At 41.2% G+C, this 13521-nt stretch overlaps 2 protein-coding genes across 2 annotated transcripts; both read left to right on the forward strand.

Annotated features, from left to right (window-relative positions):
- Nucleotides 1-1628: 1628 nt before the first annotated feature.
- Nucleotides 1629-6127, forward strand: LOC136505401 (conserved oligomeric Golgi complex subunit 8-like). Its single transcript, XM_066500555.1, has 12 exons — nucleotides 1629-1860; nucleotides 1944-2096; nucleotides 2962-3110; nucleotides 3264-3341; nucleotides 3420-3513; nucleotides 3664-3738; nucleotides 4007-4303; nucleotides 4420-4487; nucleotides 4569-4623; nucleotides 4903-5041; nucleotides 5132-5316; nucleotides 5472-6127. The coding sequence occupies exons 1-12, from the start codon at nucleotides 1711-1713 to the stop codon at nucleotides 5832-5834; spliced, it is 1806 nt and encodes a 601-aa protein (XP_066356652.1). The 5' UTR covers nucleotides 1629-1710; the 3' UTR covers nucleotides 5835-6127.
- A 2175-nt stretch (nucleotides 6128-8302) lies between these two features.
- On the forward strand, nucleotides 8303-12772 carry LOC136505409 (probable mitochondrial adenine nucleotide transporter BTL3). The gene is made up of 4 exons (XM_066500566.1): nucleotides 8303-9144; nucleotides 10791-11094; nucleotides 11186-11653; nucleotides 12239-12772. Exons 1-4 carry the CDS (start codon nucleotides 8702-8704, stop codon nucleotides 12305-12307), a joined length of 1284 nt encoding a protein of 427 aa, XP_066356663.1. The 5' UTR covers nucleotides 8303-8701; the 3' UTR covers nucleotides 12308-12772.
- The last annotated feature ends 749 nt before the right edge of the window (nucleotides 12773-13521 follow it).

Raw genomic sequence — 13521 nt, forward strand, 5'->3', positions numbered from 1 at the left:
TAGATCTGAAATTAAAAAGTGGCTGCTCCTTAAGAACATCAGTGGTGCCAAATAAAAGATGTGCAGATTATACATGGTGAGACTGGTGAACCTTCTATAATTTCCTAAATGAATATTCCCACCATTAGTATATAGGTTCATTCCACTGCGTTTCTTCGTGCTCCCATTAGCATATAATATGAAAGTATTGTTGTGTTCATCACGACTTCCAGTTGACTACTCCCATTAGCATATACTTCCTCTGCCATAAAATATAAGTCGTTATGGGATACGTGTAGGTCAAACTTTCTCAACTTTGACTAGATTTGTAAAAAATATGTGCAACATTTATATCTCCAAATAAGTTTATTATGAAAATATATTCAATGATCTGTGTAATGATACTAATTATATATTATAAGTATTAATATTCTTTTATATATAATTGGTCGAAGTTAAAAAAAGTTAACTTCTCAGGAAGCGAGAATGAATTCTATTTTGGGATAGAGGGAGTATACGAAAGCAGTGTTGAAAATATTTAGCAATCAAGTTCGTCTCTGTCTGATTGGTAAGCTTAGACATCATAATGGCATAAAAAATTTCGACTCTCATGGACACCCTCATGGATCAGTGTAAAGCATCCTAATCCTACAACATACACAAATGACAACCTTAAAGTTACGATATTTTCAAAGGATGGATAATAAAGACCATCTTAGACGTTCTGGCATTAGAGTATATACGTGTAGGCACATAGACATGATGGTGCAAGTGAGCAGCTAGTAGGAGTCGAGAGTTAGGGGATGTTTGATCCCAGGACTAAACTTTAGCCCCCTATCACATTAAATTTTTAGATATCAATTAGAAGGACTAAACATGAGCTAATTATAAGTTGTGACTAATTCGTTTGTCAGCGCCGTGTATAGGATGGTATGGAGATATGGTGAAACTTATTTGTGGATTTGTTGGCGCACGAAAGAAATGGATATCGAAAATCTCTTCCTGCCGGTATAAAAAATGATCTTAGCCGCACCACGGAAAGATCTATACAGTAGAGTTTATGAGCCTGCGACGCCACGCTCTCTGTGACTATGTAAATTTCACGAACTTAGCTTTTTGGATTAAATATCACTTTAACGTCGATCATATACTTTTACAGTATTATTATCTTATTGTGCAATCCGTGTATTTTTAGTACAAAAGTTTAGCTGTCCCGTAGCAACGCACGAGCACGAACCTATTTGCATATATACTCGAACATGTGTGTATATGATTATATGGAGATGCAGCGGAACTTATTCATGGATTTATTGGCGCACGAAAGAAGTGGATATCGTAGAATTCTTTTTGCCGATATAAAATATTATCTTAGCCGTATCACGAAAAAGTCTATACAATAGAGTTTGTGAGTCTGCGACGTCGCGCTCTCCGTGACTGTGTTAATTTCACGAACTTTGCTTTTTGAATTAAATGTCACTTTGATATCGGTATTTTATTTAACAGTATTATTATCTTATCATACGATCTATGTGTTTTTAGTATAAAAGATTTAATTATCCTATAGCAACGGATATGATACCTAGTAATAATTAAAAAGTTGAATATCTCCAGCTGGGCTGACCCGTCCCCCGGTAATCCCCTCAACCAAACGCTACCTAAAGGCCAGCTCCTAAAACCACCCACCCTTCAGGGCCTCACTGAGTCACGACTCCAGATCTCGCACCGCTCGCCATGGACCTCCTCGACGCGAGGCACCGCCACACGCCGGATTCGAGCTCCTCCCCGGACGCCGCCGCCGACATGGGGCTCCCCCTCGCCGGCGCCGCCTACCAGCCCTATGTCTCCGAGCTCCTCTCCTTCTCCATCGAGCGCCTCCACAAGGTACGTATGCATACACTTGCTGCGCGACCCTTGATTGGCGGCGATGGTGATTCTGGGTTCGTTGGTTTGGTGAGCGATTGTAGGAGCCGGAGCTTCTGAGGGTCGACGCGGAACGGGTGCGGCGGCAGATGCAGGAGGTGGCGGTGGAGAACTACGGCGCCTTCATCGCCGCCTCCGAGGCGCTCTCCTTCGTCCGCGAGCAGCTCGAGAGCTTTGACGGCCACCTCGAGGCCATGGTAATGTGGCCGGTCCCTCCCTGCTCTTTGTACTTTTTACTCCGTTGCTTCTACTGCCTGCCTCCTTTGTGCCAGAAGTTGCTCCATGTGATCTGTAAGTAGGTCTTGCGTAGTCAAGTGCAAAATCAACTGATCGGATGAATGTTGGTGGAGGGATTGAATTTAGCTGCTTTATGCTGGTAGCAAGTAGATCACGTGATCTTACTATTGTTGCACCCAGAGATGTGGTTGCCTCTTAAGTGGAAATGCGATTCTGCTAGCAACGTGGTCATTTTTATGTTGAATTTTGTAATTATTGCTATTGATCACGAAATCATGATCATATAGAGGTAATAACAAAACGAATCTAGTAGAACCTCTTTTGTGGAGCTAAGCCTTCATATAGTTAGCCTAATTAATTCGTGAAAACATACAATGTCTGTATCTTCAAATATGCGTATCAGGACAGAAATACCCATAAAACAGTATGATGTGAACTAGATGATCTTGAGCACTTGGTATGGCCAACAATATGTTTATTAAACACACTTCATGAAAGGATTAATACAGACTTCTAGGTTTCATGCATCACAGATATTTGTTGTATGGGTATTGTATTAACCTATCAAAACCTCTGTATTAAGATCATATGCTGAAACATGGTTTCTGTTCCTTGATAACAATATAGCATTGAAATTCGTGGAAGCTTTGTTGATTGCTAGATTTGAGTCTAGCAATACCAGAGGGTGAAATCGATTATGTGTTTATTATTATACTGCATTTTTTCTTTCTATGTGGTATGCTAACATTATATACTTCTATGATTCATGCGACCTTGGAAGAATGATCTGAAGTGTTTGACCTTGTTGTTCATGCACCATTGTAGATAGAGGAGATACCAAACTTAACATCTGGCTGCACTGAGTTTGTTGAGTCCGCACAGCAAATTTTGGAGGAGAGGAAGCTTAATCAAACATTACTAGCCAACCACACTACATTGCTTGACTTGCTTGAAATCCCACAATTAATGGACACGTATGCAACTTTTATCTTTGCATTCCCTTGTCTCTTTACTTTATGTTTTAGTGGTTTGTTATTGACAATGTCATTTTTTTTAAGTAATGCATAGTTTCAGCTGTTGTATTGTTTCTGAATTATGCATGACAATCAGTAAGCTTATGCTTGTAGGTGTATACGGAATGGGAACTATGATGAAGCACTTGATCTAGAAGCTTTTGTGAGCAAAATCTCGAAGTTGCACCCCGAGTATGTTGTGTAACATAATTGCTATCGCAGGCCCTGGCATTTGCTGTTATATTAACCATTTACCTTTTCCAATTGAAGTTTACCTGTTGTCCAAGGATTAGCTGCTGAAGTCAAGAAGACAGTACAATCATTAATTTCACAGCTTCTCCAGAAACTTCGATCAAATATTCAGGTGAAGATACTGGTGTAATGAAAAATATTTATGACTGTTTTGTATTGTAGAGATTATGTTATGTATGTATCCAATATTCACCCCCAAATTGCTTGACCTATCCATCTTCAGCACAAATTTAGCTAACAGTCAATTCATTTTCTACTACAGTTACCTGAATGCCTCCGTATTGTAGCACATCTACGTCGAATTGGAGTTTTCAGTGAGTCAGAATTGCGCTTACAGGTATTCTGAAAAATTTTCATGTAATTTTCTTTGTGTGAGTAGGTTTCAAGAGATATTTTGCCTTTACTTTTTTTGTTCAATTTATAATGGTGGGAGTTACTGCTTTGATTGGCAGTAGTGTTCATAAGTTCTACGTAATAACGATGCAGAAATTTTTGTAACGATATTCATATTTCTCTTCTTTCTTTCTTGTATCGTGCAGTCAAATTTTCTGGAAATATGATTTGAGCATTTCTATCTTCATCTTCTAACTCTGATATAATTCTAGTTCCTGAGGTGCAGGGAAGCTTGGCTTTCTGGAATTCTTGAAGATCTGGACCAAAGGAATGTTTATGATTACCTGAAAGGCATGGTGACTTGCCACAGGGTACATCTATTTGATGTTGTTAATCAATATCGAGCAATATTCAACAATGATAAATCTGGAAATGATGAGAACTATGATGGCGGGCTGCTTTTCAGCTGGGCAATGCAACAAGTTAGTAATCACCTCACTACTCTTCAAGTTATGTTACCAAACATAACAGAAGGTGGGTCTCTGTCCAACATTCTTGAACAATGCATGGTAAGAATGGATTCTGATCCTTTTTCTATATCGATTATGGTTCGATACAATATTTATCAGTGATATCTGGTTTCTTCGTTTATAAATTTGATAGTTGATACACTTTCATGTTGCAGTATTGTGCAATGGGTCTTGCCTTAGTCGGATTGGATTTCCGTGGCCTCCTTCCACCAATCTTTGAGAAGTAATTGTTGTTTAAATTATAGAATTTTATTAGTGACTCTAAAGGGGCTTTATTATTGATGCTGTTATCTGCATTTTGCAGTGCGGTTCTAAATTTATTCTCAAAGAATATGAGTATGGCAGTTGAAAATTTCCAGGTAACACAGTGTTTTGCAACCATTATCATGGTGAAATACTGTTCTAGATCAACTACCCTGTTCGTTTGAACTTATCAGCCTGGCTTATCAGCCATGGTACAATGTTTTTCTCTCACAACAAATCAGCGAACAATACTTTTTAGCCTGGCTTTATAAACTGGATTCGCTTTGCTGTGCTGTTTGAGCTTTTGACCAACTTTCTAGTTCTTTGGACTCTGCGTCTTCCAATGTTATTGTTATACTATCTTACTGACACTGTAATACCTTCGACCATGCTAGGTCGTTTTGGATTCACACCGTTGGGTTCCGATGCCATCTGTTGGCTTTGTAGCAAATGGTGTTGTCAATGAGACTTCTGATGATGTGACTCCACCTTCTGTTTTAATGGAACATCCACCTCTTGCAGTGTTTGTTAACGGTAAGTTCTACATCACTCTACTCGAGCATATCTTGTGGATAACTGTTGTGTCCAAGTTGATGCGTCATGTTTTGAAACCGTTGTCTGCAGGTGTTTCAGCAGCAATGAATGAGCTAAGACCGTGCGCACCATTGAGCTTGAAAGTCGTCCTTGCTCAGGAGGTGGTCAAGGGACTACATGCAGTCTCTGACTCCCTAGTAAGATACAAAGCCATGCGGATGCTCCGTGGAAATGAGTCCGCTCTTTTCCTTTCACTCTGCCAGGCATTTATCGAGGTTTGTTTAGTTTTCCATGATACATCAGTGGTTTTGAATCTGATAAGAGAACATATTTCTACAACACACATGAAACGAAACTGAATGACTCAGTCTTACCCATAAAGCCTAAATTGTAAACAGTAAACATTTGACATCTTGGTTTTCCATATCAGGTTGCATATCCTTATTGTGCCGCATGCTTTGGCCGATGCTATCCGAATGGGGCAACATTGATCTCAGAGCGTCAGGGCACATTTGACGCTGTCCGTCAACTACTGACTGTGCCTGCAAGATCTAACAGTTCCAGCATCGAACGAAGGCAGTCAGGAGGCATCGAACGAAGGCAGTCAGGAGGCATCGAACGAAGGCAGTCAGGAGGCATTGAAAGAAAGCAGTCTGTTGAGAGCACTGGGACAGCGGTCACTGATAATGGGCTCTCAGCCGATGGACCTGGGCTAGAGACCAATGATGCTGCTGCAACCACCACCCCACCGATTGAGGACAATGTGAGTACCCATCCACCGGCAAGTAAGTAGCTTGGACGTCCGCTTGAATCTTTTAAGCCCTTCATCAAGGCCTGGTTTAGTCAACCAGAGATGAGATTGCTGCAAGATTATATTCGTTCGAGAATTATTCATAGTTTTGATCCTGGTCCTACAGTGTACACAAGATCTCACCAGATATTTGTATCTTAATTTGTATCACTGGACACCATTAAATTTTTAGCTGTTCATTGTTATAGTCGATAGATGTTGTCGAGTGAGTGCCGAACCTGAACATTCAATAATCTGATAAATACAAACTGTGTTCACCGCGTTGACTACACACTTTTTTAAATCAAAGAACTGATTCATAAGTTGTCCTTGGATATAGCACTGACACTACTGACTGTATTTTTCTCTATCTGATTCCATCCAAACTCTAGGTTAAATTGAGTAGAAAAGAGGGTGCATGTAAAGTATCAAATGGGTATAAAGAATAGCAGCCTGCTAAAAGATGACGCATGCCGTTGCGCATCTCATTTCCTTATCCTGTTTTCTCCCCCTTCATGTCACAGCACCAACATATCAACAGCAAACAATATAGAGTAAATTGCACCCATCATACGGTAACTTGGTAGGCAGATACAAATTGGTCTAAAAAAACTTGTAAACTGCTCGATATGTATGACAACGTGAAAAAATGGTGAATATACATGCTCACACCCGCAGGGGGGTTCCTTTCCTTCTTTTTTACAAAACAGAGGGCGACTTCATTGCATAGTTGGCAGTAGGGGGCGCTAGGGTGAAGCTCAACAAGAGATATGGATGATCCTACATCTCAATGGGCTAGGACCGCGAGTGTTTTACATTTGCATTTCAGTTCCACCTCTTGTCGATCAAGCAACTGCTAATACAAGTATACAACATCATTTCAAATTTATCTACTTGTACCTAAAGCTCACAGTGGATAACCCTGTCACATCTGACATCTCCAGAAGATAAGACACACAAAGCGTAGGAATCGATTATAATCTTTGTACTGCAAATTCCTAAAAATAATGTTACTTGGGTTTGAACCGCTGGGCGATCTGCGATGCAAGCGAGGTGCGCTAGGCAGCAGCATTGTTCCTATCGGAACCAGTGGAGGAATCGATGATAATCTTTGTACTCTTGTATAGTCTTATATGCTAGTAATATTATCTTCACAATCGACAGTGACACAGCCTGTTCATTTTTGTATACGCACTTGAGAGTTGAGACACATACTTGATGCAGTGGAGAAAAAAGAAAACAAAACGGAGGACCTGGGACTGAAAATTCTGACGTGCGTCGTTGGATACTTGGATTGGAATTGGATTACCGATTATCTGACCCAGCACAGAAGCCCACCAAGCCAACATAGGCACAGCGGCTCGTGGTCCGTGGATAGTGCGAGCGCCACGTCGACTTGGGGTGGGGTGCACTACTCACTACTAGCCAGTAGTGTTCGAGACGCTTGCTATTCTCTGCAGGCTTGTGTTGCCGAGACGCCAGAATTTTATTCTGCTTAACGTCACATTTTGCCTTACGTGTTTCCCTTTCTAGTACGAACGACCGAGCAGAGCCTGCACGATTCGGAAAGACATGAGAAGATGTTAACAGCACGGCACATCGAACAATCGATGTTGCAAATCAGAGCTGGATTGGATCATCAGATTCATGAATTGTTGGTCGTAACTTCACATGCTCACCGCTAGTGATTGCATTGAATTACTGGAATACGTAATTTAGAACCGTCAGAGTTCAGTATATATTACTTTTTTGGATATAAACAGACAAAGCAAACATGCCTTCGTTAATCGTTATCCTAATTTCGTCTGCGGCTACAACCCTACTCCCCTAATAGTCCCTAGAAAAATGAAAGTCTCACTTTTCCAAGAGTCAAATAATTTTAAGCTTAATCAAATACATAAACCTACTAGCAGGAGTATTAGTAATACTTACAATGTGTAATAAGTGTATCACTAGATTAATTGTAAAATAATTTTTTCAATAAACATATTTAAAAATATAAATTTTAATAATATTTATAAATTTAGTTAGACTTAATATTATTAACTCATCGAAAATGAGAGATTTGTATTTTTTTTAAGATGAACAGATTATCTATCAGCACATCAGAATAGAAATCTTATACTACAAGTATATTATTTCCACGAGTTCATCCGTTTACACTTCTTTTTTTTTTAAGATAACATCATGTTCGCTTATCGTTTCTATGGTTTATAAGTCGACTGATCCTATTTTATTATGAGAGAAAAATATTATATCATAGCTGATAAACATGACTAATACGATGCAGCGAAAAGAGAAAAACACTTTCGAGAGATGCACTTCTTCGGTCTACTACAAAATACGGACCTCCTGCCCTCCACTCAAATGAGAGGACAAAAGCTAAAGAACAGAGAAATCTTAAAAAAACTCACCTTCTCTAAAAGATAAAAATAAAACTCCTTTCTAAATAAAATACAACTCCACATCGAGCAACCTCGTTCGCTGTTCGTTGGCCTTTCCAGCCCCAAGGGTACAGTCCAGGGCGGCAAGATCAAAGCCCCCCCAACCGCCAACAAATCGCTCGCGAATCGCAAGAACAAGAGAAGAATCAATCCGACAACACCACTCTCCCTCCACATCTACTTGCTCGCCCAGCAGCCGCCACTCCCCGTTCCCCCCCTCGCATCCGCATCGAATCGAGGCGGCTCGCTCTATATATATCCCATTCCGCTCGGCTGGATTCAGCTTCCCCTCCCCTCTTCCCCGTCGATAAAACCGATGCATCGACCCGCCTCGCGAACCCTAGCGGCGGCGGGACGAGGGGAACAAGGTTACAGGCACGGCGCGTGAAGGGTCCTGTCCTGCACAGTCCCGTCCGGTCCGGCGCGATGCCGTGGCTCGAGATGTGGCTGCCTCCCGCGGCCGGCGAGGGGGCGGTGGCGGCGGGGCTGTTCCTCGACGGCGCCGACGCGGCGGCGCACGGCGCGCTCCTCGCGGCCATGCCCGGATGCTCCCTGTCGTTCGGGCCCCGGCACCGGCGCCGCCGGGGCGCGCAGCCCCCGGGGTTCCTGTCGCTGACGATGTCGGTGAAGGGGGGCAGGGGGTTCGTGTCGGCCCCGGTGGGGTTGCTCGCCAGCACGGAGGAGAAGGCCGGGGCGGAGGAGTCGGACGCGCTCGTCGCGGGGAAGAGGGCGGTGGAAGTTGCTGCGGAGGCGGAGGGAGTGATTCTGCTGCAGGAGAAGGAAAAGGAGAAGGGCGATCGTGCTGGAGCTGGCGCGATGAACATGACCAAGCATCTCTGGGCTGGAGCCGTTGCTGCCATGGTCTCGAGGTATAGCCGCATTGCCTGTGGTTCACATTCATAAGACTAATAGCCCAATCCATTGTGTCTGGCTTTACGCAGTTTACATTGTTGATTGGTTCTCCTGCAGTTAAATTGATTTGGAAACTTGATTTTTTTTTACCAAATAAGTACTGGCCTCGAATTGTTTCTGGATGTTGTTGATAATCTGTTCATACGAATTAAACTTTATGGATCCAGTATTCGGTACTTAGTAAAATACTAACATGAGTATTTGTATTTCTTTAATTTTTACTCTTGTCTCAAGTTAGTGTGGGTTGCAGTTGAACTCTTGGGGAACTATATGATCTGTGTGTTTAGATGTTTTTGGATTTAATCTAGACTAGATAGTTTGTTGATTTGCATATGCGAGTTAGCAACTTAGCATGATTGCTTATCTAGTGAAAATGGATCAGTCTTTTCTCTTTTGACATTGAACAGTAGCTGACTAGCTTGCCTTTGATTGGAATGTTGAAGAATTAATTTGTTTGCTAATTTCTACTTCTCGGGCTCTATGAGGCATTGAGTATGTTGACCTTTAGATGTGGTTCAGTAAAGTTGGCTTCTACAAGTTATTGTTAGTAGTCCACATAATTAGTATTTGAACAGCATGAGCTTTTGTGAACAGGTTAGGTCAAGTACTTAAGTAGTTAAGGTCAAGTAACTTAAGCTGTGTGTGGCAGTATGCAGATGCTTCATCTGGGATGTGTATGTAAGTTAGAAGTTAGAGTTGGTGAAGCTCCTTTTCCATCCCACGGAGAAACTGGTTTCATAAAATTAGAGCCCAAATGGACCCACAAGCCTAGGAATAGGAAAATAGAACTTGCATAGGTTAATAGGAATTGAGAGCGGTACTCTTGAGTCTTGACCACACACATAATCTTCTTTTGTTTCCGCAGGAGGTTATGGATCCCAGTTGACACTTGTGCTTTTAGTAGTTTTAAGTTTGTGTGCTACTTCAGATAGTAATTCACTGTAGAGCTGGTTGATTGTGAGATTTTGAAACCTTGGAAGAAGGGAATTGATTTTTGTTTCATTCAATTTGGTTGCTTTGAGATGTGATTGGTTTGTTCTGTTTTGACATATTTGAACGTTTCCTCTTTTTTCTTAATCCTTTCACTATTGTCACTGCTTGAGAAATCAGATGTTGTATATCCTTGTCTCATGGTAGATGTCTATTGCTACCTCTAGATTTAGAAGATCCACAGTATATCCATGATCTCTGGGTAATTATCTTAGCTTGAGGAGGTAAATGGATGATAAGTGACAAGTTCAAGAATACCCAGTGATTTGCTGGTTCCTGGAAGTGGACCATCCACTGACATTCTTATTTCTAGCCATAGTTGTCATGCTCACTGTTCTATTTCAGCTGATTGTGTATTTATGATGATCTTTGTATGCTATGGTCCTGTAAATCTTAGAAGAAGCAACCAAAACAAATAAATAAACAAAAAACATGCCAAGAACTTCTCCTAGCTGGTCCCATGTGCAGTTGGTTACTGGCAATTAGATAAGCTTTATGATCCAGCCCACTTCCATGATTACTACACGAAGTGAGTCTTGCTTTCCTAGTTATTGTTCTTTTTGTTAGGAAGAGAGTACATGAGTTTCTTTCATAATTTTTATATTTCATGCAGAACAGTTGTTGCTCCTCTTGAGAGGCTAAAGTTGGAGTATGTAGTTCGTGGTGAGCAGAGGAATCTATTTGAGCTTATGCATGCTATTGCAACAACACAAGGGTTGAAAGGCTTTTGGAAAGGGAACTTTGTCAACATCCTCCGCACTGCTCCATTCAAGGCAGTCAACTTCTATGCATATGACAGTTACAGAAAGCAACTGCTCAAATGGTCTGGTAACAAAGAGACTACGAACTTTGAGAGATTTATTGCTGGTGCTTTCGCTGGTGTTACAGCAACGATTATGTGCATACCTATGGATACAGTAGGTTTCTTTAAAGATTTTGTACCACAGGTTTCCTTAATCTTTTACTTTGTTGCCATCTTTTCACTGACTATTTAGCTGTTGGTTTCAGATCAGGACAAGGATGGTAGCTCCTGGCGGTGAAGCTTTAGGTGGGGTCATTGGTGTTGCCCGCCACATGATCCAAACTGAAGGATTCTTCTCGCTGTATAAGGGATTAGTGCCTTCTCTTATCAGCATGGCACCCTCTGGCGCTGTATTCTATGGGATGTATGACATACTGAAGATGGCATATCTGCATTCTCCTGAAGGAAAGAAAAGGATATCAATGATGAAGCAACAAAAACAAGAGGCAAATGCATTGGATCAACTTGAATTGGGTACTGTGAGGACCTTACTCTATGGGGCCATTGCTGGTTGCTGTGCTGAAGCAGCTACATACCCGTTTGAAGTGGTCCGTAGGCAGCTACAGATGCAAGTAAAAGCAAACAGATTGAATGCATTTGCAACATGCCTTAAGATTGTTGATCAAGGTGGGGTACCAGCACTGTATGCCGGTCTGATCCCCAGCTTGTTACAGGTATGTATTCTTTCAGCAGAGAATCTATTTCCACATATATGTAGGGCCCAGCTTTATTATTGTACTGCCTTCATTTTTTTATAAGGCTTACTAGCACCTAGCATTTTAAGAAGTCTTCAGAGATATACTCTAGACTACAAATTTTCACTTGAAGTATATCATCGATTGCTTCAAGCTCACGGTCGTAGTAAAACATCAGCTAAATACGAATCTGTTCGTATAACTTTAGTATACTAAGCAGTAAACAGTATGCATGCATATACTTAGACTAATTGTTGGTCAAAATTCATGAAGTGTGACCTTTTCAAATCCTAATATGCTGTATAACAAGATATGTTGAGGGTATCTATTTCATTTGTTAATGCATCAAACTAGCAATAAAGAAAACATATTTAATGAAAGTGACAAGGTTCTTGACATATCCCTGCAATGATGCTGGTTTACTGAAAGAGACAGATTAGTGCAGACTGCACGAACTTAGAGACCTGCATGTATCATTTTGATCCTACTATTCATTGCGATCAGTGTATGCTAGTCTGTTTCAAATTGCCTAAAGTTTCTGGTTTTCTTTCAACTTTTGTTCAGGTTCTACCATCGGCATCGATCAGCTATTTTGTTTATGAGTTAATGAAGATAGTCCTGAAAGTGGAGTGAATATAAATTAATTGGTGAGCCTACGAAGCAAGTTCAAATGGTGATCACGTACCTTGATAAAGTTGCTGGGGGAAAACCAGTAACTTATCAAGTTTTCTCATAGGCTTGCTTGATGAAAGCTCCAGATGCTGTGAGGGTAGCTTCAGGTTATTGTTCAACTGAAGCTTTGCAATTAGTTGACCAAATTGTACACGTGGTTCTATTCAAGACCTGATTCAGTGGCTTAATAGAAGATTGTTCTCTTAGACTCTGCCCCATCGAAAACATCTCGGCCTTGCTCAATTTCTGTTGACAAAATTTCCATACTTTATCGTTGATGTATTTGACACTTTGACAGCAAACCAGAGCGACATTTGGGAGATTCTCGTTGTGACCCTGTCTAATACTGCCATACTTCGACCGGTCTCCCTGCGGTCACATGACTTTATGATCCACAGTTGAGATACAGACATACAGGTGTTAGACGTGCAATTATGGTTATTCATCATTCATAAACAGGATTGTGATTGTAGTCATGCATTGTGCGTTGAAGCACGTTGGGTCTACCTGCAGTTCCGTGATCCTGACCTGTGCACGTCGGGTACTATCTGCACGGTTGGGCGTGCTAGGGATGCAAGCGGGGCGGGCAGCCCGCACACCACCACGCTTTGCAGTGGCTTAGGGCGGACAGAGGAGAGAGGCACGGGTGTGAAAAATAAGCCGCGAGAAGCAACTCCCTTTCTCATTCCCAGTTCTTTTTCCAGAAGCCTATCTAAAAAAAGGCCCATGAGAAGCTATGCGTTTGAGATTACTAATGTCTTAATAAAAGTTTAAAAAGTACTTAATCCATCTCAAATTATAAGACGTTTAATTTTTTTTTTGACACCACTACTTGTCTTATTCAAAAATTTATGTAAAATATCGTTTTTTTTTTTGCCGTGGCTTAGTTTATTAATAAAAGTTCTTCAAAAATGACTTAAATTTGACTATATTTGTACAAAAATTTTGAATAAGACGTGTGGTCAAACTTTGGGTCAAAAAAAGTCAAACATCTGATAATTTATGATGGAGGGAGTAGCAGAAAGAGCAAGTAAGCAGTTCCAATTTCCAAACAGGGGCATAGTCGGTCCTACGGGAACCTCGGAGCGAGCACTGTGAGCGAGAGTGATCGGACCCGTTCGCTGGTCTGAAACTTGGTTGAAACTGGCTAAAAACACTGTTCTGACTGAATTGTT

The sequence above is a fragment of the Miscanthus floridulus genome, chromosome 1 (genome assembly GCF_019320115.1).
Source record: "Miscanthus floridulus cultivar M001 chromosome 1, ASM1932011v1, whole genome shotgun sequence".
In the NCBI taxonomy this organism is placed as follows: domain Eukaryota; kingdom Viridiplantae; phylum Streptophyta; class Magnoliopsida; order Poales; family Poaceae; genus Miscanthus; species Miscanthus floridulus.

Excerpts from the sequence above, each read along its gene's own strand:
- LOC136505401 (XM_066500555.1), top strand. The coding sequence starts at position 1,711 with ATGGACCTCCTCGACGCGAGGCACCGCCACACGCCGGATTCGAGCTCC. Across the intron at positions 2,097-2,961 it reads ACGGCCACCTCGAGGCCATG|ATAGAGGAGATACCAAACTT; the intron begins GTAATGTGGCCG and ends GCACCATTGTAG. Across the intron at positions 3,111-3,263 it reads ATCCCACAATTAATGGACAC|GTGTATACGGAATGGGAACT; the intron begins GTATGCAACTTT and ends TTATGCTTGTAG.
- LOC136505409 (XM_066500566.1), top strand. The coding sequence starts at position 8,702 with ATGCCGTGGCTCGAGATGTGGCTGCCTCCCGCGGCCGGCGAGGGGGCG. Across the intron at positions 9,145-10,790 it reads GTTGCTGCCATGGTCTCGAG|AACAGTTGTTGCTCCTCTTG; the intron begins GTATAGCCGCAT and ends TATTTCATGCAG. Across the intron at positions 11,095-11,185 it reads TGTGCATACCTATGGATACA|ATCAGGACAAGGATGGTAGC; the intron begins GTAGGTTTCTTT and ends TGTTGGTTTCAG.